The 27,053-nt window shown below is 45.6% G+C and overlaps 1 protein-coding gene across 3 annotated transcripts in view; it reads left to right on the top strand.

Moving 5' to 3' along the window:
• Nucleotides 1–27,053, top strand: part of MTMR8 (myotubularin related protein 8) — a 511,753-nt gene that overhangs the window by 392,636 nt on the left and 92,064 nt on the right. For 2 of the 3 annotated variants that reach the window (XM_078640107.1, XM_078640108.1), the window contains 2 exons: nt 3,441–3,490; nt 10,183–10,383. In XM_078640107.1, coding sequence (XP_078496233.1) covers nt 3,441–3,490; nt 10,183–10,383 — 251 coding nt within the window. The remainder of the gene's footprint in view (nt 1–3,440; nt 3,491–10,182; nt 10,384–27,053) is intronic. The other variant, XM_078640110.1, reaches the window with a different exon arrangement.

The following is a 27,053-nucleotide window of genomic DNA, read 5'->3' as shown; positions in this document are numbered from 1 at the left end:
TTGTACTAGTCCGGACAGACTGTATGACAGTCGTATATTATCTACAAAAACAGAGGGTGGACATGGTCTTCTTCTCAGCTAGCACACCTGTTTCAGACCATATGGAACTGGGCTTTACATCACAACATGCACCTGTTGGCGGAATACCTTCCGGGAACAGACAACAAGTTTGCAGGCCTGCTCAGAAGGATGCAGCAGCAACTCCACAAATTAGAACTCTACCCACAAGTCCTCTTGCCATACTTTCAAAATTGGGGATTCCTTCGGCTTGCACGCTTGTGTTGAAAAAAGTGCCTGGGTGGGCCAAGTCCCCGGGGGTATATGTAATAGTGTCCGGGGGGCCCACCACCTCCCCAGGGCAATAATGAATTATTTAAATGCAGGGGGGACATGGCCCGGGGAGGGGGGCCACATGGCCCTCATCCAACATTCAAAATAGGCATGGCACTGGGGGATGGAGTCAACGGGCCGAAATTGGCTCAGGGAAGGGGGACCACCTGGCCCCCTCCCGAATAAAGGGGGAAAAAAGATTGGCAAATCGCCAGAGGCCACACACCCTTTCTCCACCACTCTGCAAACATGCTTTCTGTCACACTGCCTGTTGGGTGCTGTAATACCCTTGGCTGTAGAGGGTCCTTGGGGGTCAACAAGCCCTCCTGTTAACCTACAATAAGTCCAACAGAGTGTGATTGCTGAGAGGACTTCGGAGGCCACGCCCTTTTTCTCCACCACTCTGCAAACACGCCTCCTGGTGCAGTGCTAGTTAGGCGATGAAGTTCCCTGGTCTCTAGAGTGTCCTGGTGGGACAACAAGCTCTCCTGTTACCTTCAGTAAGTCCCACATAGCGGAACTGCTGAGAGGTCATCCAAGGCCATGCCCCGTTTCTCCACCACTCTGCAAATGCGCCTCCTGGCTCACTGGGGGTTGGGGGTTGAAGTTCTCTTGGATGCTAAGGGTACTTGGGGGGCCCAGAAGCCCTCCTGTTACCTCGAGTAAGTCCAACACAGCAGGATTCCTGAGAGATGGTTGTAGGCCCCACCCCCTTACTCCACCACACTGCAAACACATCTACCAGTTAAAAAAACATATAGATTCATTTAAAAAAAAAACGTTACAGGGACGTTATAGTTAGGAAATCGAATTTTCAAAAAATTTAGAAACTAGTGAAATTTATCACTTAGTTACCTGAGCTCACTATAACTTATGCCCCCCAATGCACTGCTTATGACCTCACATCACTCATGACATGTTCAGTGAGACCACTGATAACAATCAAATGTCGTCCCTTACGACATCCTTCAGTGATTGTGAGTGTTTTCTAAAGGTTTTTGAGTGTTAAAAATGTAAATTAAGATACCAAAAAAGTTAAATTAGTATAGTTTGTGTGTTACTATGAGTGATTACGTTTTTAGCATAGTTAATGACTCCCTGTGTGACTGTGTGTGAGTGGGTGCCATTATACTGGATGTTTTCTTCCTAGTTCTGTTTGTTGGAAACAAAGGACTAATCTGCTATCTCTTCTGGTCCGCGGGACCGGGACAGTATATGAGGTAACAAAGACTCCTGCTCCCCTGAAATAAGTTCTAGTGATAGCAAGGGTCTGGAATTTAATAAACTATCTACTTGTCCATGGGGCAAGTTGCTTCATAAATCTACTTGTCCTGTTACAAAATCCACTTGCCCCTTTGGTGCCGTGTAGTGCAGTGATAAATTAGGGCAACAATCTTATTATACAAGAACTCTGATATAGTCTCTATGATTATGCCAGGGCTCATACTATGGTAGTGTTTTAATACTTGCAATCCCCTTATGTTGCCATGTTTCTGCAGATCTACAAACTGGGGCTGAAAGTAGTGGCAAGCAATAGTTCCAGGGTTAGAATGCCGTTTTGAGTCATGACAAACGTACTAACTTTAATGTTTTAAGGGTTTTAAACAAGTGTTCTCTAATCTTTTCCCATACTGAGAAATGTTGGAAATTTACTCCTGACCATGGCAGATGAGAACTTTCTTTCAGAGTTGGTAAAAAAAAGTGTTTGGAGGGAAAGTGAACTTCCAAACACTCAGATTTTCGCATGAGCAAATCTACACATGCATATTTGCTCATGCTAAAATGCAGTTCACAAATATTTTCTAAGAGTACTTTTTCTTGGCCTACTTCTGTAAATTCTTGGCAATTCACGAAAGCCATATAGCTGCACTGAATGCAAAGACATATCACATGGGTGTACTTTTGAAACTTTCTTTAATAATTAGCCCCTAATTTGCTAATATGGTCTGGCATTGACCGTGACCTTTTGTGTTTATTAAAATTCTGTGTGTCTCTCTCTCTGTATCGGTAGGCTTCACTGTGAGTGACCGCTTTCTGCTCTTTCATAAGTAGCATATCGGCACACAGTCGTTTTGTTCAGTGCCAGTAACTACTGTGGCAGTGTGTGCTTTTTGAGAGCAAAAACAATTTTTGCTTTTCCCAATGTTTGTTATAAAGGTGATGGCCCTGTAGCACCAACACCAATAAGGTTTTACAAAAAACATGCCAAAACAAGTCGCACTGACAACTAAAACACGGAGCACCAATTTCAGACCTACTGGTTTTGCCATTGCTTGTTTATTTTTGATTTCCATAATCTTATTGAAACTAGTTACACTGATTTTCCATAATGAATATTTTTAGGAAATACTAGCATGCATCAACACATGTTACTAAATGATGCTGCAAAGAAATGGTACCTGAAATTTGACAGTAGTTTCTGCTAATATTTGCATCACATCAGAGGGCATTCAGGGAGCATTATACATAGACTCATATTGCTACATTTTGAAAACGTGTGTACGCATTTTTATACTGGAACCACTGTCAGTAGTGCAGTTGGAACCTAATAATGAAAGCTTTCAATTAATGAACCATAAATACAAGTTTGAACAGCATTAATTTATGAGCAAAATTTTTACCTTAACTGCAAACAGTGCCCTTCCCTGATCCATAATGTAGTTCTGCAAACTGGCAGCCAAAGGGGTTGTGCTTCAGGGGGTTGGGCCTGCTTGTCCCAAGGACAAAATACACATGAAAACTTGTTGCCTTTGACCCCAAACCATATGTCCAGGGAGTCGGGCTATAGGAGTTCCACATCCCTGGGTGATAGCCACTGGAGCAAAGTAACCACTTCCATCTCCTCTCATGTGAACTACTTCATTGCAATAAAGGGATTGCAAATTGTGTTCTTAAGTGACTTTAATTGTTTTGACTGCACCCTGTACAGGATGGCATTCTAGTGAATTTCCTACATTGGCAGTTGGGGTGGTTCCTCATGAACTGAATTAATATGTGCAACTGTTCATATTAGTGAAGTTATAAAAAGTATTGCCATTCTGGGATTTTTAGTGTGTTTTTCATTCACCTCAAAATGTTAGATTTGCTTTCTTCTGTATTTGTCATTGCAGACTCTTATTGAGAGGGAATGGATATCAGTTGGCCACAAGTTCTCACAAAGGTAAAAGACATCTCTCTCTTCATAGAAATGATAATCTTATGCATTGTAAAGCATGATTCCTTTTACAAGAATGAAGCTAGATCGTGTGGCAGATAGTCTAATGAGCACCACTATGAGAATATGACTGAGACACAGATACACATGCACACACAGACACACACACACACGTTTTATGAAAAAGGACTATTTTCACTCATCAAACAACATACAAGACATATTTAATATACTTTTTGCATGTTCACCCTGACAACGCCATATATCCGTATAAATGATTAACAAAAAATAAGAATGTTCATTGTTGTATATAACTAATTCTTATTTTATATGTAGAGAGAAAATATTATTTGCCCAAATGGGTAATTAACTTATTGGCCCACAAAAATTCAAATTGTATTCTGTTCGGATTTTCTCAATAGGTTTAGCAGCTTATTTAGAATCTGTGATGCCAATAGCCTAGTTCCTAATCTGATCATTTTGGGCACACAGTCTATACCAAAATATCTGAGCAGTTTGTTATCCCCCCTATGTATGTCCCTAAGGTGTTTGACTACTGGATAATTTTCACCCTTTTTTATATATGGCCCTCTCATTTTTAAGAATGTTTCTCTCTTGGAAAAACCATACTACCAATATAATTGTTTTAGACATGAACAACTTAAAATACACATTGCAAATTCAGTTTTAGAAGTCAAACATTTGGTGATTTTCTTGGCCATGTTATTCATGGAGTTGAAATGTCTTAGCTCCCTTGTGTGCTTTACATTTCAGCCATTTCTTAAAGCCCTTTACATGTTGTAGCTACTCTGATGCCTTTCTTATCGTCAAAATATCTGGATCTTGGCTTGCATACAGTAATATTGGGTCTAGTGTTAACTGTATTGCCTTTTACAGGGTCGCATTACACTAGTCTCCAGATTGTCTTGAGTATTTTTATGATCTTATTATATCCTCTATTATAAGTAGTAATAATACTTGGCATTCTCAGTGCTCTGAGTCCATGCCAGTAGAAAGCACACACAGAATCGCCTTTCTGATTGGTAGGTGCTTCTAGCATTTGAGTGGTCTGTGAACTGAAATCTAAAACTGCTTCCGCTAATATAGAACTTCACAATAGAAGGGGAGGCACAAGGACAGCAGTTCTTGGGAGACAAGCTGCAGTTTGTTTACTCAATGTCATCACAGTAACAGATGATGCCGACACACATCCATAGATCCTTTGACATAGACTCTGGATCTTACACCTTCTATGGGAACATCCACAGACATAACCCAGCAACCTGCAGTTAATAGTTAGGGGCAGACCACAAGCCAGAAACACGTGGATTATTTTTCATTTCAGACTTAAATTTTATTCCTCAAATGAGTGCAGTTGACAAAGGAATAAACTAACTATAGTTTCTCCTACAAAAACGTGTCCTGCAAACTAATCACCAAATAGAGCTAAGTGTAGCACGGGTAATGGCAATTCCAGTTTGCTGTAACATAGTCTGTATAGGCCTCCCCAAGAAACACATTGGCAGGCTTAAAACTGTGAGAATCCAGGCAGCCAAATCGTGCCTGGATGACTGGTGACAGCCTCCTAGGAAGAGGTGTGGCGCAGCGGCCAGGGCGACTGACGCCTGACGCTGGGGATCACAATTCGATTCCAGGCACCTGCGGCAAGGGTCTGCCCAACACCATGTGACTCTGGGCAATAGCTTGCTTAATCTTCCCAATGGCCCCCAGCGCCTTGACGCCTACGGGTAGCTGTGCACTTTGCAAAATCTGGATTTTATGTCAAGTCACCCTTGAAAGCACTCCACTGGCTCATAGTGGAACTGAGAATAAAATGCTGAACCCTGCATCTCGCGTAGAAAAATGTTTAGGAGTTTGTCAGAGGCCATTCGGGGGACCACAGGGCGAGTAGGGGCTTTTGAGCCTCAACCTTGGAGATTGGGGTTGCTTGCTTCCGATGTCCCATTGTCCATACTGGCGGGAGAAGGCATGGTTGTGGATTTCCAGCAGGAGTCGCTTGTTAAACTCAAAGACACAAGTAAACTGCTCCATGAGATGACACACACATTCAACAAACCGAGTGAACACTGGGGAGACTTCTTTGGGGTCTCCCTCAAGATGGCCGCACCTATACACAGTGACTATGTGGATCAGGGTGATGATAAGGACGCGCTATCAACAGAGGAGGGTTTCCTTTGGTGTGGTAATACCTTGCACAGTTTAGTTATTGAACTTACAACTTCTATGGAAGTCAAACGTTCTGCCAGAAGTTCTACTGCCTCGACAGGCTTCCTCCTAACTTCTATTGCCTTTCAGTGAGGCCCTGACAGACCAGTTTCTGGGCACCTGGGCTAAGACTTGTTTTTGTTCAACAAAGAGAGCGGCGCTAGGTGACTCTGATTTCTTAATTTAACACTCCACACAAAATAGTCTGCTGGTCCAAGTTTCCACCAGCAGACTAAACTTCAATTCTTTCCCTATGATCCTTCCAGGCAGACAGTGGTAAATTGAGGCATTTGGAAATTAATATTTTCATCAGCCAGCTTAGTCATGAGTTTGGTCAGTCACTGCTGTTTATCAGGATGATATTACCACGCTCCCCAGGGTATCTTGCAGGCACTCCGTGAATTTCGGGCCACCATGGCGCAAACCATCCAGGAGCCTCAGGACGCTGTCATATACATCAGATGATTGACTAGATTCTACTGACTGCTTGGCAGAGCTTTTGGAACTAGTGTGGTGCTTCAACATCATGCATGGATGTGATCCATAGTCTTCTTTGGAAACGTGCAGGCATCACTCATAGATATGCCTTATGATGGGTCTCATTTATTTGGGGAGAAGTCTGATTTGGCTCCGGAATACTTTGAAGGAAGCCAGGCCTTTGGTCTCTCTACTCCCACAGTCGCAGCAAAGTATACTGTTTTTCACCCGAGGTCACAGTATGAGAAACACTCTCATGCTGTCTATCTCTCTGATCGTAGTTCGGGGGAAGCAGTAGAGTGCCTAGATCCATCTGAGGCCTGAGAACAAATTAAAGTCCAGTAATAACTCACCGTGGTTCCCAACTATGTGATCATTCATCGTCTCCCACATGTCCAGATCCCTCTCTGCATTTTCATGTGTGCAGACCCTACAAAGACTTACCTCCTTCTGCTACAGCCCACTCCCAATAGATCTGATTTCCATTTATCATGTGTTGGTGGTGCGGCCCGCACCCAGTGAATAGCTATCCAGCACATGGCAAGGACTAAGGCCAAAAGCGCAAAATTATAACCCATCTTGCCTTTCTCTCTGGGGAGGGGTGGGAGACCTAGGAAACTGTGTTTAATGGCGAGTGCCAAGCGAACCCCGTTCGCGTGAATTATCGCCGATCTAACCTCTACCCAATGTTGTCGTAACATTTCACAATCCCATGTGACATGGGCAAATCCGTCCAGAGAGACTCCACATCTCAAAAAATCCACCTCTCTAGTAGGGTAAATGTGACTCAGATGCTGAGGTGTTAAATAGGCTCTATGGAAGTAATAGAACTGTGTAAGTTTCACTCTCTCATTGCTTGCCGTCTCCCGCACCTGTGCCTTTGCCCTAAGCCATTCCACCTCTGTCATGGGGACCTCCAGATCGCCATCCCAGTTAAGCCGTGACTCAACTATATCCGTTGTTTTATCTCATTTGGTGGCCGCATACAGACAGTAAACCAAACCTCTCTGTGACCCTGGGTCCAACATTCCTCCTAGTGCGTATCATTCCACTTATTCATCTAAGTAACCATGGGCTGTGTGCGACAGAGCAGCGTATTGTAGAAATTGTCCCAGACCGATCCCAAGCAGTACGCCTGCCTCCGCCAAGGTGATGTAGGCACCATTAAGATATAGATCAACAGTGGTTTGGCAGTTCCCTTCAATCCAGGGTCTCACATTCATGGTGTTTTTAAGTCGTAAAAAGGGCTTAAGCCACCAAAAAGGAAGCATTTTTTGTATGGTGCACACTTCAATACATATGTCACCTCCCTTTCCCAAATGGTTGCCACCTGAGCCCCTGTAAATGGTGTGCCTGTCGAACCCATCGCCCTCCCAGCAGGAGTTGGGGGAGATCAGCCCAGGGCACAGAATACCTAATTTAATATACCCCTCCTGCAGTCCCACAGACACTACTTGTGCAAAAGAGTAGGTTTGGAGCATTTTCAGTTTTTTTTTTGCTCCACCGTTGCCTCACCAGTTTCCCTCAACTATTCACGAAAGTTATGGCGAAGGTTACAGCACATCTCTGGAGGTTTGAGATGTCAGTTTTCCCCTACCTCGACGACTGGCTAAGACACAGAGTTCGCTATGATTGTCCTGAAGTCACACTTGGCTTCTTATCAGAGTCTCCCATTCATTCGACTCATATGGTACAGTTGCACACCTTCCCTTCATCTCGAGTCCATGACATTTGGACTATGAACCAGATGTTTCATCCTTGGTTTTGGATCTCCTTGAAATTGGCTGTGCGGTTTCTTGGCCTGTTGGCCCCCCTGCATCCGCCTCGTGTACTATGTCAGGTAGCATATGCTGCCTCTGCAGTCCAACCCTAAGTCTCAGTGGGTCCAGCACCAGGGGAACCTTTCAGATTTCATCCAAGTTTTGGAGGAGGCTGCAAAAGATCTGCAGTAGTTGCTGCTTGATCACAGTTGCATTAGCAGCAGACCCCTCTCCCTGCTCCTCCCAAAGCTGACGGTGGTGACTGGTGTAGCTCTGCTGAGCTGGAGAGGCCATCTGGGCGAGATGGAGATCAGTGGACCCAGGTCTCCAGCGGAGACCCAATTCCACATCATCCTGGTGGAGTTGCTGGCCATTCGCCTGGTGCTGAAAGCCTTTCTACTGTCCATCAAGGGGTCGCTGGTTCAGGTTCTCACTGACTACCCTACGCCAGGTGGTGCTGAAAAAAAGCAGGGCTGTGTAGGGTCTGTTTACTGTGTCAAGAGGCTCTTCATCTCTGAAATTGGCGCATTAGGCCATTTCCCCAATCGTGAACCACCTGTCGGGATCTTTTAACGCCAGGGTGGACAAACTCAGCCAGCGGCACCTGACTGATTTTGAATGGTGGTTAAATCCCGAGGTGGCACAGGGTATCTTCCAACAATGCGGAATACCAAGGCTCGGTCTTTTTGTCACCGTCAAATGCACAGTTTCAAAACTATTGCACACTGGTGTTTCCAAGAATTCAAAATTAATCATTATGTGCCCCATCAACTATAGATATATCAAACTCTTTCATATACTTCATGTCAAATCCGAGGATATGTGACAAATTGCTAGTTTTTACTTTCTTTTACTTATATTCCCACACATACACATCTTGTCTGGCCCTCCTTCATATCTGTACTTAGATGCATCATAAATCTTGGATAATACACAGAACCTGCCGACTTGTTATTCATCCGTCAACACTTTCTTTATGTAAGAGATAAAACACTTCACAACACTCGCATAACAAAAAGAAACACAATTACTTAAACATATGTGAATACCTAAATGGAGTAACTGGGTTGTGCAGATCAGCGGGTCACATGCACTCTTGAAGATTTTATGGAAGGTCCCACATACACATCCCAGTTAGCATCCTGAAACTTAGGAATGTGGTTCAAATAGTAAATGTTCTTTGTCGAAAAGTCCTTAAGTCAAAGTCATGGCAATGGGCTCGACAAATCCACTTGCCCGCTCGCATTTGCGAGGTAAAATTAATGAGGACAAGCTATTTTAGGTTGTACTCGCCCTTTCTGGCGAGTAAGAAGACAAACTAACTTTTGTCCTCTGTCTTTGAAAACGGAGCAAATGTGACAAGATAACAAGATTTAAAGGCATTTTTATTGCTCACAAAGAGAACGAGCAATAAAGCTGTCTTTGAATCTTATCTTGTCACTTTTGCTCCGTTTTCAGAGACTGAGATCAAGTAGGTTGCAGTAAGGTCGAGGAGATTTTCCAGGGTACTAGACCTGCAGGACTAGTACCATTTTTCGGATTTTTCGAGCCCTAAATGGTTGCTGATATACAGGCAAGCATTCATTTTTATCAACAATGGCACTCTGTCATGTATGTTTTTATGTTTTATTCTCCTGGGCTCTTTTTTAAACTCTGGTAAATAGACTGAGATTCCCAGTTCACAGATATACTAAATTAAATCAAAAGTTGAGTGGTGGGGCACATCTGGTGTTGAGTGAGGGCAACCAAGATGTATGTCCTGGGAGGATGGGCCCTGCCTGTTAGTCCTGGGGTAGTAGTGCTTGGAGTGAAGCAATTCTACCATAGTTATGATGATAGACGAGGTGTAGCACGTGCCTCCTGAAATATTTCCTTATCATTGCCAGTAATTGTCTAGAGGGACAGGTTTTGCCTTTCCTTTGGAGTCTAGAGCCATTTGAAACCATTTTGTGATGGCCGACTACTGCTGCCCCTGTCGCCTGGGATTATGGCAACAGGTACGAGAGATTAGAAAGGGACATGGAGAAGTGGCTGGTTGGTTTGCCTGCTTTTGGATCCAAGTCCATCCCTTACTGTGCAGCTTTTATGTACCATGCTAGGTGTTTGCGTTAATGAGCTCCGGTTTTACAGTTTTTTGCTCACTTGCATTGTGACTTACCAATGACAACATTGTTCCGATAATTGGTGAAGTCCTTTCTCATATGATTTGCATTTGTGTGCCTCTTAATTGACCAGGTGCGGCCATCTTGAAGGAGACCCCAAAGAAGTCTCCCCGGTGTTCACTCAGTTTGTTGAATGTGTCTGGCATCTCATGGAGCAGTTTCCTTGTGTCTTTGAGTTTAACGAGCGACTCCTGCTGGAAATCCACGACCATGCCTTCTCCTGCCAGTTTGGGAACTTCATTGGGAACTGTCACAAAGAGCGCGAGGAGATGACGTGAGTACTCATTAATGCCGGACTCTTTAAAATCAGCATTCTGTGTGGACAGTGCCTGTAGTTGAGGGGCAGAGGGGAGTGGGTAGTCATAGGGATACCATTCCACCTGGATGTCCACTTGACCTTGTAATATTGGCACAACATTGAAGAATTTACACATATGCGATCATTGGTTGATCAGTGGTGAAGTCTGGCTCACAACACGCCAGTATAAACATTTGCTACCGGCATGCTTGCGCTAGATGTGCATGCCCTAATACTGGTTTTGACTTTGCTGAAATTCTAAATTGTACAAGTCTCACAGTAGAATCCAGTCCAGGTTCATAAGGGCATTCATGTCCCCATTTATGCCATAGTGGAGTGAAGCATATAACACTAACCTTTCAAATGCTGTAATTTGCTTCATCGCAGCCCTGAGAGATGAGTCCTTGAAAACCTTGCTGATAATCTTACAAATGACACCCGAGGGGGGTCAGCTAGGGTCTGGTTCATTTAATGCGACTGCAGCTTGTAATCTCCAGTGTGCATGGAGCTAGGGGGCATCAGAGGTATTCATGTGATGACAGCTTGCCTCGTAGATTCGGTAAACTATATTTGGTTATTTGTACATTCACGTGAAAGCACAACTGTTAGGCATATACAGTTGCTGCTTTTCTATGAATACTTTTTCATACATAACGTTGCAGATATATTGACTTCAGAATTTTAGTGGGTTAGTAGTCGCATCAGTATGAGGTGGCAAACAGCTGACCAGGTTACCCCATTTTGGATCACTCTTATGAGACAAAGTGATGTCACTTAGATATTTTATTTAAACGAATGCCAATACTTCTACTTCCACGGAATGCCAAGTAAAATAGCTATAATCAAAATGAAGCATAGTGCCTGTACACTTGTAGCACCATCAACAGCTGGATCGCAGTTACTTAGGCGCTACCAGGTGATTGGTATACTAGCTGCTGATCGCCAGTGCCATCTTAAACTACAATCTGGCCCACTCCTCATTGTTCCTCAGAGCCTGTGTGCATTACCAGCATGTTTACAGTGCTGTGCAAGGCAGATCTTTGGCATGTGACAGCAGAGAGCCTTGCTCTGACAGGTTATTTTTTATTTTTTATTTTTTTTTATTTTAGAGAGTTTTATATAGCGCGAACTTGAACCGAACCGAATCAGTTATCAGAGCGCTTTACATAGCACCAGTTACGTTACATGAGGACACACTTTTCATTTTTTTTTTAGGCACGGGGAGATTAAGTGATTTGCCCAGAATCACAGGGGGTTTTTGGTGTCGTTACCGAGACTCGAACCAAGTTCCCCAGGTCCGAGGTCGAGCGCATTCTGGCTGCAGTCCTCCATGATGTAAAGCAGCAGCTTCCATCGGTCCTGCTCCTCAACTCCTTTTATCTCTCACTTACTCGTGCTAGCTCCTAACTCTGTACTGCAGGCCCAACCTTGTGTACACTGCTTTAGAATATACAGATTGTGAGATTAAAAGGCCTGAAAAGAATTTAGACTTCAACTTTTCAAAATAAGCAAGGTATTTTTCAAAATGGTGATCTGAAAATAAAATATTCACTAAAACAAAACATTGAGAAATCAAATAAAAAGCTAATCATAACATCAGAACTGCAGTTTATTCATTCTGTAAAGAAATCAAATGGCATTGGCCAAAGTAAATTCAGAAAGCGCAGTGTCGTTCCCCGACGACTACAAACGCGCCAAAGTAAAACCCCTACACAGGAGAGGAGAGAGATGTTCTCCTCCCCTTTGCCGCCAAAGTCATTGAAAAAATCGTCAACACTCAGCTAATGCACTTCATAGAAACTAACAACATCCTTGACTCATCTCAATCCGGATTCCGTAGCAATCACAGCACCGAGACCGCACTCCTAGCCGCCCCTGACTACATCCGCAGCCCCCTCAATCAAGGCCACACTGCAGCCCTCATTGTACTAGACCTCTCAGCAGCCTTCAACATGGTCTTTCACCGCACACTAGCCGCCAGACTCCACAACACCGGCATACAGGGAACTGCCACAGACTGGATTAGCTCTTTCCTCTCCGGCAGAACACAAAGAATAAGACTCCCGCCCTTCCTCTCCAAACCCACAGAGATCAGATGCGGAGTACCCCAAGGATCCTCCCTCAGACACACACTCTTCAACATCTACATGGCCCTGCTTGCAACCATCGTCTGAAAACACGGACTCAGCATAGTATTCTACACCAACAACACCTGGCTCATCCTATCCATCACCAAGGAACCCAACATCACCAGGCACAATTTCCAGGAAGGGATGAAGGACGTCGCTTCCTAGATCAGCAGCAGCTATCTGAAGCTCAACTGGAAAACAGAAATCCTCATCCTCGGATCCATGCCCCGCTGGTGAGACGACACCTGGTGGCCTCCCACCCTCGGAAACCCTCCCGCTCCCATGAACAACACCTGCAGCCTTGGCATCATACTAGGCTCCTCACTCATCATGAACCGACAGATTAACGCCGTTTCCTCTACATGCTTTAACACCCTCCGCTTACTCTGCAACACCTTCAAATGAATCCCCCTCCGACTCCAGGAAGACAGTCACCCACGCATTCATCACCAGAAGGGTGGTCAACGGAAAAGCTCTCTATGCCGGAATCAACAAATCACTCCTTAGCAAACTCCAGAACGTCCAGAACGCTGCAGCCAGACTCGTCCTCAGCCTCCGACGACACGACCACATCGCCCAGCTCCTCCGCAACCTCCACTGGCTCCCAGTCGAAAAGGGAGTTACCTTCAAGCTGCTCACACACACACCTACAAAGCCCTCCACAACACCGGACCCCAATACCTCAACGAAAGAATCTCCTTCTATGCCCCCAAGAGAAACCTCCGCTCCGCCGACCTAGCCCTTGCCGAAATCCCCCTCATCCACAGAGCTAGAAAAGGGGGTAGATCCATCTCCTACATCGCGGCCAGGACCTGTAATGAACTCCCCCTCAGCATCAGACGAGCCCTGCATTGCAAGCTTTCAGAAAATACCTCAAGACCTGGCTCTTCGGGTGACCTCGGAGCTGCTCGACCCACCTCCCCAAGCTGGCATCCCCACCCCCCATAGCGCCTTGAGACCCTTACGGATGAGTAGTGCGCTCTATAAATCCCTCTGATTGATTGATTGATTGAGTGTAACTCATGTGTAATCACTGAGGGGTAAAATATGCCTTTCAAGGAGACTTTATAGATTCAATGCCATGACCCATCTTTGGAAGGGACCAAAAGGAAAGGTCTACTAGGAAGCAAAGCCAAAGACCAGCTGAATCACATTTGTTATGGGGGCAGTGGATCTTTCTGGGCTACAAGGTGACCCTTTAGTGCCTTGGGAGGAAGGGTTCAGCTTATTGCTTCAGGGGTGAGCCTTCTAGTGCACGCCGCCATGGTGATGGAAGACTCCTAAGCTGCACGTTAACTATAGGCATTACTTGGTAGTGCTATATTGCTGAATGCAGGGAGCAGTTCAGTATGTAAATGATGGTTATGTTGGTAGGTTGTGGATTGTTTGATTGCATAGGTGACAGCCCTGAAGTGGTCCCATTTTGCACCAAGAGCCCAGTGTGTTTGCAGGAGCAAGTGATGTAGGATTCTAATAGCCATAAGGCTGCCTACAAACATTCAGTTAAAACGTTCACATTGATTTCTCTAATGAACCCCTCTAGGCACCCCAAATTTACCTTGTTCATACCTCCCTAAAGCGAGTTTATCGCATTGTTCATCCTTCTAACTCACAGTGTGATGACCCAAAGGTCTCTTTCTGGTTCTGGAGTCTTGGCTGTGCTTCCTGAGACCACGTTGTGCTGACACTCCCTTGGATTTGTGATACACTGGCATGATTCAGGATCCTAGACCGCACCGTTGTGGGCATGTTCTAATATCATATCTTTGTTACCAAATGCTGTATGACTGTTCACTGCCTGTATGGAGGGAAGTCCTCTCTCGAGTGAAGTATTACAGTAGATGATACTGAAGTGAAAGCCTAGTGCTGACCCTGTTAATATAATTGACCTTTTCCTGTCCCTTTGTTGCACGCTTAGGATTGCTTAAGGCTTGCCACCTTTCCAGCAGCCTCTCAGTTCTTTACACTCTTTCCAGGCACATCTTACCACGTTTCTGAAACGTTTGGGGCAAATATTTATATTTGAGGTATTTTCATTGTACTACTGTGTTTTAAAAAATATTTACTGAACTCTTACCATTTACTGTTTAAAATGAGACTGCTGATTTCATTTTAATGGTGTTTCTCTAATCCCCTTTCTATCTTAACCACCATTTGGTAGTCCTCATCAATTCCACCCTTGATTTTCTGAGTAATCCACCCAAAGTGGTATAGCAATATAAAATATGAGCAGAGAAATGGCTGGTCCTTGAAGTGCTGAATTATTGATTTCAACCAGGAAAGAAATGTACAGACCCAAGAGGACCTGCTGCTTTCTTCTTGTCTAAAGCACTCTTAGCCACAATTTAGCTAGACAAGTCCCTATGCCACTCTCTAGGCAGTCGAAAAATAGGGACTGGACAACCTTTCACCTCTTTTCCTAAGCCCGAAAAATCCTTTATTAATAGCTGCTGGTGTTGAATAGATCCCATGCCTAGGTTGAAACTGAAGGAGACCTGCAGTTTCTAATACCCTTTCAAATATTTCTGCAGCTGTTCGGAGTACAGCGTCTGTTCCTCTTCTGCAAATTGATGTATAATCAGGAAAGAAACCAAAAGGCCAGACCCCTCACTTTTTCTCCTGAAATATTCTCCGTTTACTTTACTGGGATGAGGATTGTTCGACTTGGCCCTCTCTGCAGGGCAATCTCCATACTTTTTGCCTTCACCCTCCTGTTTTCTGGACCAGTTTTTGTTAGTTTTTAAGACTTTGTGCAATTTGCCAATTCTATCCTGTGCTGAAGTGCTTGTAGGTTCTCATTTAACTTGATAGAAATTTACCTACACCCAGTTGGCACATTTAATTTTCTTGTAAGTTCCTACATGTACCCAGGGCCTGTAAATTAAATGTTACTAGTGGGCCTGCAGCACTGATTGTGTCACCCACTTAAGTAACCCTATAAACATGTCTAAGGCCTGCCATTGCAGCCTGTGTATGCAGTTTCAAACTGCCATTTCTACGTTGCCAAATAAACCGCCTGCCAGGCCCTAACCTCCCTTTTAATACATATGTCACCCCTAAGGTAGGTCCTACACAGCCCAGATGGCAGGGTGCAGTGTATTACATGTTCTGATAGTGAAAAACCCCTAAATTGGTTTTTCGTTTGTGCGGGATCGCCTAACATCGAGGCATCTCTCCGTCGCTGCTGTTAATACGGCGTTTGACGTCAAGACCTCATTCTCCGTCGTCACCGTCGGTACGTGTTAGCGTCGAAATGATCACCTCCGTTGCCGTAAACCAGGAGGCGGGCAACGTCTAGGCCCAGATCTTCAAAGACGTTGAAGAAAAATTCGTCGTCGAAACCTCCGTTGAAGCTATCAAGACGACGCTCAACGCCGTGACAAAGATCTCCAATGACGTCGAGAAGAACTTCGACGTCGAGACAAACTCCTTCGTTGATGCCCACGAGAAGCTCAACATCGAGAACGAGATCTGTGATGTTGAAGGGTTCGACATCGAGAAGGATTTCTCAGTCACCCTCCTTGTTCGACGCCGAGGCTTGGTACTCCGGAGGATAACCCTCTTCCGGCGACAAAGCGTAGATCTCCATCGACGGAGCACCGGTCGACGTCGAGACAGAAGGAATCTGTACGGGCAGCGTTGAAACCAAGATCTCCTTCAAGGGACTCACAGGTCCTAGAGGCACATAGCCGTTCAACGTCAAGGCATTTATCATCAACGTCGCATCATTCCTCAAGACACCGTTCCATGTTTAAAGACTTATCTGATCCTTCAGTTTCGACTGCAGGTTCTCCTCAAGTGATCTCGACATCGAGAAGCTCATCTTCTCCGTTCCCAGAGCGGCAGACCACAGCTTCACCAGCGCAAGGACACAGAGCTCCATCTATTCACCTCTCTCCCAGATGGCTTCTACCAATCCATCATTGGCAGAAGGTACCTTCAGCACAGGTACAGCGACCTATGAACTATTCAAGTCCTCTGCATAGATCTCCTCTGGCCCGGTTGGTACAAGCTGTTGACCGGTCACCTACCACCCCACCCAGAGATCGCCGTAGCAAGTCGCCTCCACGTAGATCTTCTCATGGTCATCATAAAAGACGAAGATCTCCTTCTTGGACCCACTCCTCCAAGAGTGATTATTCTCCTACTGTTACAGACAGTCCTCCCTCAAGAGTGTCACCTGTCGATGACATCAACACTTTCCTTGATATCCTCTCAAGAGGAGCACAGAAACTTAATATAAAGATGTCCGCACCTCAGGCACCCACATCAGTTATATTTGAAAGTCTACACCAAAGGTCTGCGTCTAGACCTTTACTACCACTGGTGCCTGGTCTTCTGCAACCAGTCATGGACATTTTTCTTACCCCAACATCTATAAAGACAGCTCCTGCAAAGATTTAAAAATAATACAAACCAGCAGAACAGGACCCCTTGTTCCTAAGGTCAGACACTCCACCGGATTTGGCGATTATCGCAGCAGCGAAAAAGACATATGCAGTCTCCTCTTCATCGTCAGTTCCTCCGGACAAGGAGAGTAGAGCTCAAGATTCTTGGGATAGAAAAGCATGTGATTCTGCAGCTGCATCTTTAAAAGTGTCTAGTGTTGCTGCCCTGTTGGGCCGTTATGATAAAGCATTGTAGGGTTCACTAGAACATTTTAAAGAAAAACTGCCAAAAGAGGACCGTTAAGACTTTACAGAGATCCTCCAGTAAGGGGCCCTAGTGGCCAATCAAATGATCAGTGCAGCAGCTGATGGGGCTTCTCCAGCTGCTCATTCATATTTACATGGGATATGCGCAAGAAGATCCTCCTGGTTGCGTCTAACGGCTTTAAAACCGGAAGCCCAGCAACGCATCATGAATCTGCCCTTTTCTGGTAATTCCCTTTTCGGCTCCCACACTGATGAAGAGATGGCCAGAATGAAGACTGAGTTAGACACTCTTAAATCCCGAGGTTTGAAGAATAAGAAGGAATTCAAACGTCGGTACAGGCCTTACGATCGCAGAGTCTCCCATCAGAGGGTTCAAACCCCTCCATGGTCTCAGAGGCAGTACCACCAATCCAAATCCCACTACCAAGGTCGTAGACCCTCCAGAGGTAGAGGAGCACCATGACAATCCTCTACAACAGCCAAACACACCGGCAAGCAATGAACTTCCGCTTCTTCTGACGCTGTTGCCCACTCCAATGGGAGGAAGTATCTTCGGACATGTAGAAGAGTGGTGCAACATAAAAAACGATCAATGGGTGCTAAATATACTAAAGAATGGGTATGCACTACGTTTCCGTGCACCCCCAAAGTGCATTCCCCCAGTAAAGACAAATCTTCACCAACTAAAGTTATTGTGTCTGGAGTTATCTACTCTTCTTCAGAAATTGGCCATAGAGTAGGTTCCTCCATCACAACGAGGAAAATGAGTATACTCCAGATGCTTCCTAGTTCCAAAGAATGATCAAAAACAAAGTTTCAGGCCTATTCTGGATCTTCACTCACTCAACAAAGTCATCCAGGAGGAAAAATTATGTATGTTGGCGCTCCATTAAATATACCCACAGCTTCAGAAAGGGGATTGGATGTGTTTGATAGACCTCCAAGATGTGTACTTCCACATCCCGATTGTGCCACGACACCAGAGGTTCCTGGGCTTCATGGTGGGCTCCAAAGATTATCAGTACAGAGTTCTGCCTGACACTTGCACCGTGAGTGTTTATAAAATGCATGGCAGTGGTAGCCGCAGCTTTACATCGCCAAGGTCTGTTCATATATCCGTATCTAGACGACTGGCTACTAAAAGACTTGTCTCCTCAAACTGTGAAGAACCACTACCGGATCTACCTGAACTTACTGAAACGCTTGGGCCTTCATGTAAATATGGAGAAATTGATCCATCAGCCCACTCAAAGGATTCATTATCTAGGGGCTGCTCTCGACTCCAGCGCAGGAAAAGTGTTTCCTTCGGAGGAGAGACTTTTCTATCAAACGGAAATGCAATCTCCTCCTGCAAGTGCATCAACCATCAGTTCGACAAGTGGCATCACTTCTAGGTTCGATGGCATCTTGGATTTTTCTCGTCCCCAACTCCAGGCTGAGAATGAGACCTCTACAGCAGGATTTGGAGGACAAATGGGACTAAACTTCAGCACGATGGGAGGATCGAATTCTTCTTTCCCAATCAGCGAGAACATCCATTCTCTGGTGGACTCATCTGAAAAATCTGCTAGTGGGAGTCCCTTTCCATCAACCTCCTCCAACACAATCCTTGATCACAAATCTTGTGCTCCCCATCCTTCAAGGATGGGGAGCACACATGGGTTGTCTGCAGACTCAGGACAAGTGGTCGAGCAAAGAACATACGTATCACATAAACATGTTGGAACTGCGGGCAGTTCACCTAGCTCTCAAAGCGTTCCATCAATCGATTCAGTCCACGCCGATATTAATCAAAACGGACAATACCATGTATTACCCAGACAAACAAGGTGGAACTACCTCTCGCCCACTGTCCCTAGAATCTCAGGCGATTTGACATTGGCTCCTGGCCAGACATCTCTCACTCACAGCAGTCCATCTGCCAGGGGAACAGAACTTGCAGGCGGACGCTCTAAGTCGCCACTTCGAAGAGCAGAAAGACTGGGTGCTAAACGACAAAGTGGTGGCGGGAATTTTTCATCAATTGGGCCATCCATCCATCGACTTCTTTGCAGACGAACGAAACAAAAAATGCCACACCTTCGCGTTAAGATTTTACCACCAGGGATTGAGAGGGAATGCCCTTTTGATTGACTGGTCAGAACCATTTGCGTAGACTTTTCCGCCCCTTCCTCTCATCTCGAAGGTGGTAACCAAGCTCATTCACTCCAGGGTGAAAATGATACTAATAGCACTGGACTGGCCAGGACAATGGTGGTATCCGGCCCTGTTGCAGCATTCAATGCACCCACACAGGAAGCTTCCGTACAGACCAGACCTTCTGACTAACATGAACGGGAAGATCCTACATCCCAACCTTCCCTCGCTGAACGTATGGCTCCTGAGGTACTACAAGACGGCCACTTGAATCTCCCTCAGGACTGTATGAACATTTTGAGGGAGTCAAAAAGACCGTCCACGAGAAATTCTTACTCTTTTAAGTGGAAGAGATTTTACTTGTGGTGTATACGTAATGGTTTTCAACCTACTAGTGGGCAAGAGGAGGTAATCTGCTGTATGTTCTACATTTGGCCAAATCAGGTTTAAAGTATACCTCATAAAAGTTCACTTGGCTGCCAAGCTTCTTTCTTTCAGCTCCAGGTGGTCAAGGATTTCCTACAGGGTTTGAAGAAAGTTTTGCCCCCTGTCCGACCTCCTTCTCCTACTTGGGAGTTGAAACTGATGGGTCCTCCTTTTGAACCCATTCATAAGGCCACCTTGCTGCACCTTACATGGAAATTCGCTTTTTTGGTGGTTATTACGTCAGCGTGTAGAGTAAGCGAGATCCAGGCACTCTGATCCAAAGAGCCGTACACGGTGTTCCATCACACCAGCGTGGTATTGAGGACTCACCCCACTTTTCTTCCGAAGGTGGTGTCTGACTTCCATGTCAATCAAACAATCTCTCTACCCTCTTTCTTTCCCAATCCTGCTACGCCAGCAGAAAGGTCTCTTCATTCCCTATACCATAAAAGGGTTCTAAAATTCTATTTAGAAAAAACAAAGACCATCAGAAAGTCTGATCAATTGTTTGTAAACTTTGGTGCCATCAGGACAGCTTCCCCAGCCCCCAAGCGTTCCATTTCCAGGTGGATAGTGTCTTGTATTAAGCTGGCTTATCAATTGGCAAATAAACCTCTACTGGTTTCTCCCAAAGCTCACTCCACTAGGGGAAAAGCCGCTAGCATAGCTTTTCTACATAATGTACCGATGGCCTAGATCAAGGCAGCAACTTGGAAATCGGTGCATACATTCACGAGACACTATTGTCTCGATTCTGATTCCAGAGCAGATACTAGAGTAGGCCAAGCCTCCTTGAAAAATGTATTCCAATGCTAAGTTTGTTGGAATTTGTATTCTTTGATATTTTCTGCCTTTTTTATGGTTCTCATTTACCCGCACGAAGATGGGATGGGCTTGCTACTCGATTCAAGTGATTATGACTATTGATGAGGATCCCCTGGAAGAGAAGGATAAGTTACTTACCTGTAATCCTAGTTCTCTTCCAGGGGTATCCTCATCAGTCATAAGCAACCCTTCCGCCTCCCAGGGCAAATGATCCAAAAGGTGTCATCTCTTTGTGCCCTGACCTCCGGGTCTCCGCAAAGAACAACTGACCTAACTGTCACCCCTGAGGCATGACGGGAAGTTAGTGGTCATGGCTGCCTTAAAGGCACGGTGCCAGTTTCTTTGTGTTTCTCTGGGTTAGCTTTTCAGCTCTCTATGCTATTGAAGTTACAATATAGCTTCTGAGCTGACAATGCCTGCTTTTCTCTTTGCAGAGTTATATTTCTGCTGTGCAATAAAAGGCAGCCATGACCACTAGCTAGGCTTGTACCAGCAATAAAAAAGAGGCAGGACTTACCAAGAGCTTGCGGCATACCTCCTGGACACTTAGGCGCTGAGGAAGGCTATATATATATTTATCCAGTATTATGGGTATCTTTCATAGATTCACATGCCTGAATCATTCCCCGTCGTCGGGGTGGGAGTCCCCGGTAAAATAAATATAGTCATGTCACATGGACATATACTTAGTACTAGGCCAGAGGCCTCACATTAGTAGCCTATCTAGGTCCTTATGTAAAAAGGACCAAACTTTGGCCAGTAGCCAATCAGCCCTTATCACCCTCCTCACCTTCCTGGAAGGAGCCCTTGTCCCTCAGATTTTCTACCGCACGTCGTGCTGACAGGTAGTCTCCACTGAGCTCTGCTCAGGTTTTTCTTTTATCTTGGGATTTTTTCCTATTTACTCTTCAAGTTTCAGTTTAGAAGGGAGTTTTGGGTAGTTAATATGTCTACTACTCCTAAAAAAGGGCTCTTTAGACCCTGTGCCACTTGTAGTAAGATGAGGTTACATATAGAGGACAAGCATGAAGATTGCCTGTATTGCCTCTATCCTCAGCATTCTGTCAAGGAATGTAAGATTTGCCGCACTTTCCCGGTCAAGACGTTGAAGGACAGGGAAGGGCGACTGCTTCTGTGGCTCCAGAGACTGAAGGACAATGAGCAGGTAGTCTCCTCATGTGAGAGTGAGTGTTCTTATAGGAGCTTCCACTCTTCTCCTAAAAGGCCTCGACTGACATCTCCAGATCAGTCTGTTGTGCCTCTTCAAAAGAAGCCAAAGTCCATGGAAGGTCATACTAAGGTCAAGCCTCAGAAACCTCCTCTTCAGATGACAGAATTTAAGAAGCCTGCTATAGTATCGTCTGGCCTGCCTGTGACGACGTCAACAGTCTCCATTTCGACATCCATGGCATCTACTTTCTCCATGGCATCGGCTACTACAACATCATCTATGATGGGTAGGTCAATACCTTCTGTCATTCCTGTCACAAAACCGTCGACGTCGCTTCTTGCGGCGCTCCCGTCGACGTCTGCTTCATCGTCGGCGAAGACCAAGCTCCCAGCGTCGACGAAAATTCCATCGTCGACGAGGACTTCTTCGTCGACGAAGATCCTATCGTCGACAAAGATACAGCCGTCGACGAAGATACAGCCGTTGATGAAGACTACCTCGTCGGCGAGGACACTGTCGACGCCACCGACGACGACACCACCGTCGGCGAACCCGTCGACGACGAGACCGTTGGCGACGAGAACATCGACGACGAGACCGTCGACGACGCCGTCGACGAGGCCGTCGTCGACGAGGCCGTCGTCGTCGACTGCTACAGTGTCGACGCCGCCGTCGACGAAGACATCTTCGTCGTCGCCGCCGTCGACGAAGACATCTTCGTCGTCGTCGACGACGACGGGGACATCATTGACGACAATACAGTCGAGGAAAACACCTGATACCTCATCAAAAAGGGTAGACGCACCACCGTCGACGGACACCGCGTCAACGGATCCACAATCTAAGGGTTCTCCCTCATTGAAGTGTATATATACACGTTTTAAAATGTCATCATGTTTGGTTACACCAGAGATGACCTCACCCAGCAAGGTTCAACAGCTGCTGCCAACGCAGTTTTTAGAAACAGAAGGTCCTGAAGAACAGGACTTGTTTCCCATAGCATCCAGTCCCTCTCATCTCAACATCAAAGTTCATGAGAGTTCAGACTGTGAAGATTTTGAAGAAATTACAATCCAAGAGACAGTTCAACAACATACCACTGTTCAGCCTATGGTGTGTCTTCCAGCTTCAATTGTTTCTGACCTCCAATTGCTAATTTCTGACTATAAACAAAGATTTCCATCATCCTCTTCTGCCTCAGGAGTACAAGTACCACAGGAAACATCAACTCCTAAACATAGACAGCGGCCTCCCCCGCGGGAGGTGCATCAGGAGCAAGGGGCATTTCCTCCACAACTCTCTACGGATGAGGATGAATATGAAGAAGAAGTGAGAAATGATGACAACCAGGATGAAGAAGGTGAAATACATGATGATAATGTTGATGATTCTGATGATAATGGTAACACAGATCCAGTATCCCCAGACCATGTACAGGACGATTCAACCCCTGAAGACTTAGGGGGATTCCATAATATCGTAGGGAAAGCGGCTGCAAGGTTCAATATCCAAATGGCATCGGAAACACAGGACTGTTTCCTTCATGATTTTAAAGAACCCTTCAAGAGATCAGCTCGCTCCATTCCAGTGATCGATTATATATGGGAGCAAGGACAAAAAAAATGAAAACTCCTCTCTCTCTCATTCCAGTGCCGGCTAGGCTTGAAAGGAAATACAAAGCCCCAGACACTGCACCCGCATGTTTAACTGGCCAAACTAAACCTGATTCAGTTATATCTCAAGCTGCTCAGCGGAAGTCCAGCAATCCGTCAGCGGCAATGACAGCGCCTCCTGATAAAGAAGGAAGAAAACTTGATGCCACTGGCAAAAGATTTTCCTCCATGTCCGCCCTATCAATCAGGATTGCAAATTCTCTGGCAATATTAGGTCGCTACAATCGACAGATATGGGCAGATATAGCCCCATATCTAGGGGCGATCCCAGAAGACCAGAAAGAAGAGGTTAAGAAGATTTTGCTGGAGGGTGAACGCTCTGCCTCAGAGATGGCTTTGGATATTGCTTCCACAGGTTTCCGTCAATTGGCGGGAGCAGCAGTTTTAAGGCGCCAGGGCTGGCTTAAAGCCACCGCATTCCGGCCTGAAGTACAAGCCAAAGTTCTCGACATGCCTTTTGATGGGGAGCGACTCTTCGGTGAACATATTGATGACATGCTACAAGGCATTAAGAAGGATACGGAAACGGCGAGAGCCCTAGGCACCCTACAATACAAGCATAATTTCTTTCGAGGGTCTAGAGGTCGAGGACAACAGAATCGTGGCAACTATCAGGGTTACAAGTCCTCTTATAACTCTTCCCAACAGTACAAACCTCAATATCAGCAGAGGCAGCAACAGCAAGGACAATCCTCATACAACAAGTCTTCCTTTCGAGGACGAGGAGGAAAGAAAGACAATAACAGACTTCAATGACTGCTTTCTCTAGCGGGCCTCCACCTCTTCTCCAAAATTCGTAGTTGGAGGAAAAATTACCAACTTCCTTCACAATTGGAAGCAAATTACGACAGATCGTTGGGTGTTGCAGTTAGTCCGCTTCGGACACACTTTGGAATTTGTGGAATATCCTCCTCCGAATCCACCATGTCCTGTGCAGCACAGAAATCTAAACATTCTTCAACAGGAACTCTCACTAATGCTCCAGAAAGGAGCAGTGGAAAGAGTTCCTCGAGAACAGAAAGGGAGAGGATTATATTCCAGATTCTTCCTGATCAGAAAAAAGGAGAAGAAGCAGTGGAGACCAATACTGGATTTGAGAAACCTAAACAAATACCTCAAGAAGCAGTCTTTCCGTATGGTTACTCTACAGGAGGTATTGCACCTACTCAATTCAAAAGACTATATGGTATCCTTGGATCTCCAGGATGCCTATTTTCATATCCTCATTCACAAGAGTCATCGACAATTCTTGAGGTTTGCAGTGGCAGGCAGGCACTACCAGTTCAGAGTATTACCATTCGGCCTGAAGTCAGCTCCACGCATCTTTACAAAGTGTCTGTCTCCAGTAGCGGCATACCTTCGCCAACATCATCACCAAGTCTTTCCCTACCTGGACGACTGGCTCATAAAAGCTCCTACTCGGACGGGTGTGGCCAAGTCCTCTACAGCCTGCCTTCTCTTCGAGAACCTAGGCCTAACGCTCAACCAGGAAAAGTCAAATCTACGACCGTCACAGCGTCTCAATTTCCTAGGAGCAACGTTGGATACGCAACAGGGGAAAGCCTTCCCTTCCATGGACCGTCAGGTCAAGCTGAAGGCCCTGGCAGTCCAAATTCAGACCAAAAAGAGGGTCAAGGTCCGACTCTTCAAGTCGTTGCTAGGAATGATGTCTTCCAACATATTTCTCATTCCGCACTGTCGCCTCCACATGCGACCTCTACAGGAAGCTTTAACAAATCAGTGGATCCAAAGTACAGGATCCTTCGACGACTGGATCACGATCACTCAGGTCATGAAGAAGGCTCTGAGATGGTGGCTTCTGGGCGACAACTTGAACAAAGGCTTACCTTTTCTACTCCCAGTCTCTCCTTATGTGATAACCACAGACGTGTCACTGGAAGGATGGGGGGCGTTCCTTCAGGAATTGCAAGTACAAGGTCAGTGGTCAGTGGCAGAAAGACAACTCCACATCAATTTGCTAGAGTTACGAGCAGTGCGCTTGGCACTTCGAGCATTTCTGCCCCGAATCAGGAACTTCCCAGTGCTTGTGAGGACGGACAACACCACCACAATGCACTACCTAAACAAACAGGGAGGTACTCGATCCAGGACGTTGTCTCGAGAATCTCAGCAAATTTGGATCTGGCTGCTTCAGCACAACATTACTCTGCAGGCAGAGTATGTCCCAGGAGCAGACAATACCCTGGCAGACTCGCTGAGCAGACAGCGCTCAATTTGCCACGAGTGGGAGCTCGACCAGAAGACGCTCGACTCAGTGTTCTCCCGTTGGGGCAAGCCTCACCTGGATCTCTTTGCGACAGAAACAAATGCGAAATGCCAATGTTACGCAAGCTGGCTTCCCCAGAAAAGGTCCCTAGGGAATGACTTTTCGATGACATGGTGCAAAATCTTTGCTTACGCTTTTCCACCGTTTCCCCTGATCCCCAGGGTTCTCCGGAAATTGAAGGCAGAGAGTTGTACCATGATCCTGATAGCCCCAGCATGGCCACGCCAACACTGGTATACAGAACTACACCTTCTATCGCTGGAACCCCCAATTCGATTCAGGACATGCCCACATCTCCTCACAATGAACCAGGGACAAGTCCAACATCCGGATCCAACATCTCTCAAATTATCGGCTTGGCTCCGGTAGCCGCCTCCATGGCGCTCTTTGCTGGGGTACCCATTGTCGACATCTGCAGAGCGGCGACATGGAAGATGCCACATACGTTCACCAAGCACTACTGCTTGGATTCTGAACTCATGAAGGATGCAGCAGTAGGACAGGCGGTCCTACGCCATCTATTTCATTAGAGGTGAGCCTTCTTCCTATCATCCCACCTTCCAGGTAATTTATCGCACATTTCTCATCAGGTTGTGAGTATCATGTAAACTGTGTAACAACTTATGATAAGATTATTATGCCTTTCAAGATGTATTTGCGAAATGTGCTCATTATTGCTTGCTATTCTGATTCAGGCATGTGAATCTATGAAAGATACCCATAATACTGGATAAGAAATGCGTTACTTACCTGTAACAGCAGTTATCCAGTATTGGTATCTTTCATAGATTCACATGCAACCCACCCGCCTCCCCTGGAAGGGCTCACCTAAGTCTTCTCAGTAGGTACTACTTGGCACGGTGCTTACGAAAATCTGAGGGACAAGGGCTCCTTCCAGGAAGGTGAGGAGGGTGATAAGGGCTGATTGGCTACTGGCCAAAGTTTGGTCCTTTTTACATAAGGACCTAGATAGGCTACTAATGTGAGGCCTCTGGCCTAGTACTAAGTATATGTCCATGTGACATTACTATATTTATTTTACCGGGGACTCCCACCCCGACGACGGGGAATGATTCAGGCATGTGAATCTATGAAAGATACCAATACTGGATAACTGCTGTTACAGGTAAGTAACGCATTATATATATATATATATATATATATATATATATATATATATCTTCACACGCCGGTTCCTGCTTTCCCAGCTTGGCGAGCGCTCAATGTGGGTGCATTCTCCTACGGCGGAACCTCGCCGTTAATTATTATTCACTCCTCCGAATCAACGAAGTAATGGGCGCACACGCGCTATCTTTCCACAATTAATTTATTGGATGTTTACAG

Source organism: Lissotriton helveticus, chromosome 4_2, assembly GCF_964261635.1.
Source record: "Lissotriton helveticus chromosome 4_2, aLisHel1.1, whole genome shotgun sequence".
Lineage (NCBI taxonomy): Eukaryota > Metazoa > Chordata > Amphibia > Caudata > Salamandridae > Lissotriton > Lissotriton helveticus.
This window is presented reverse-complemented; position numbering and strand designations above follow the sequence as displayed.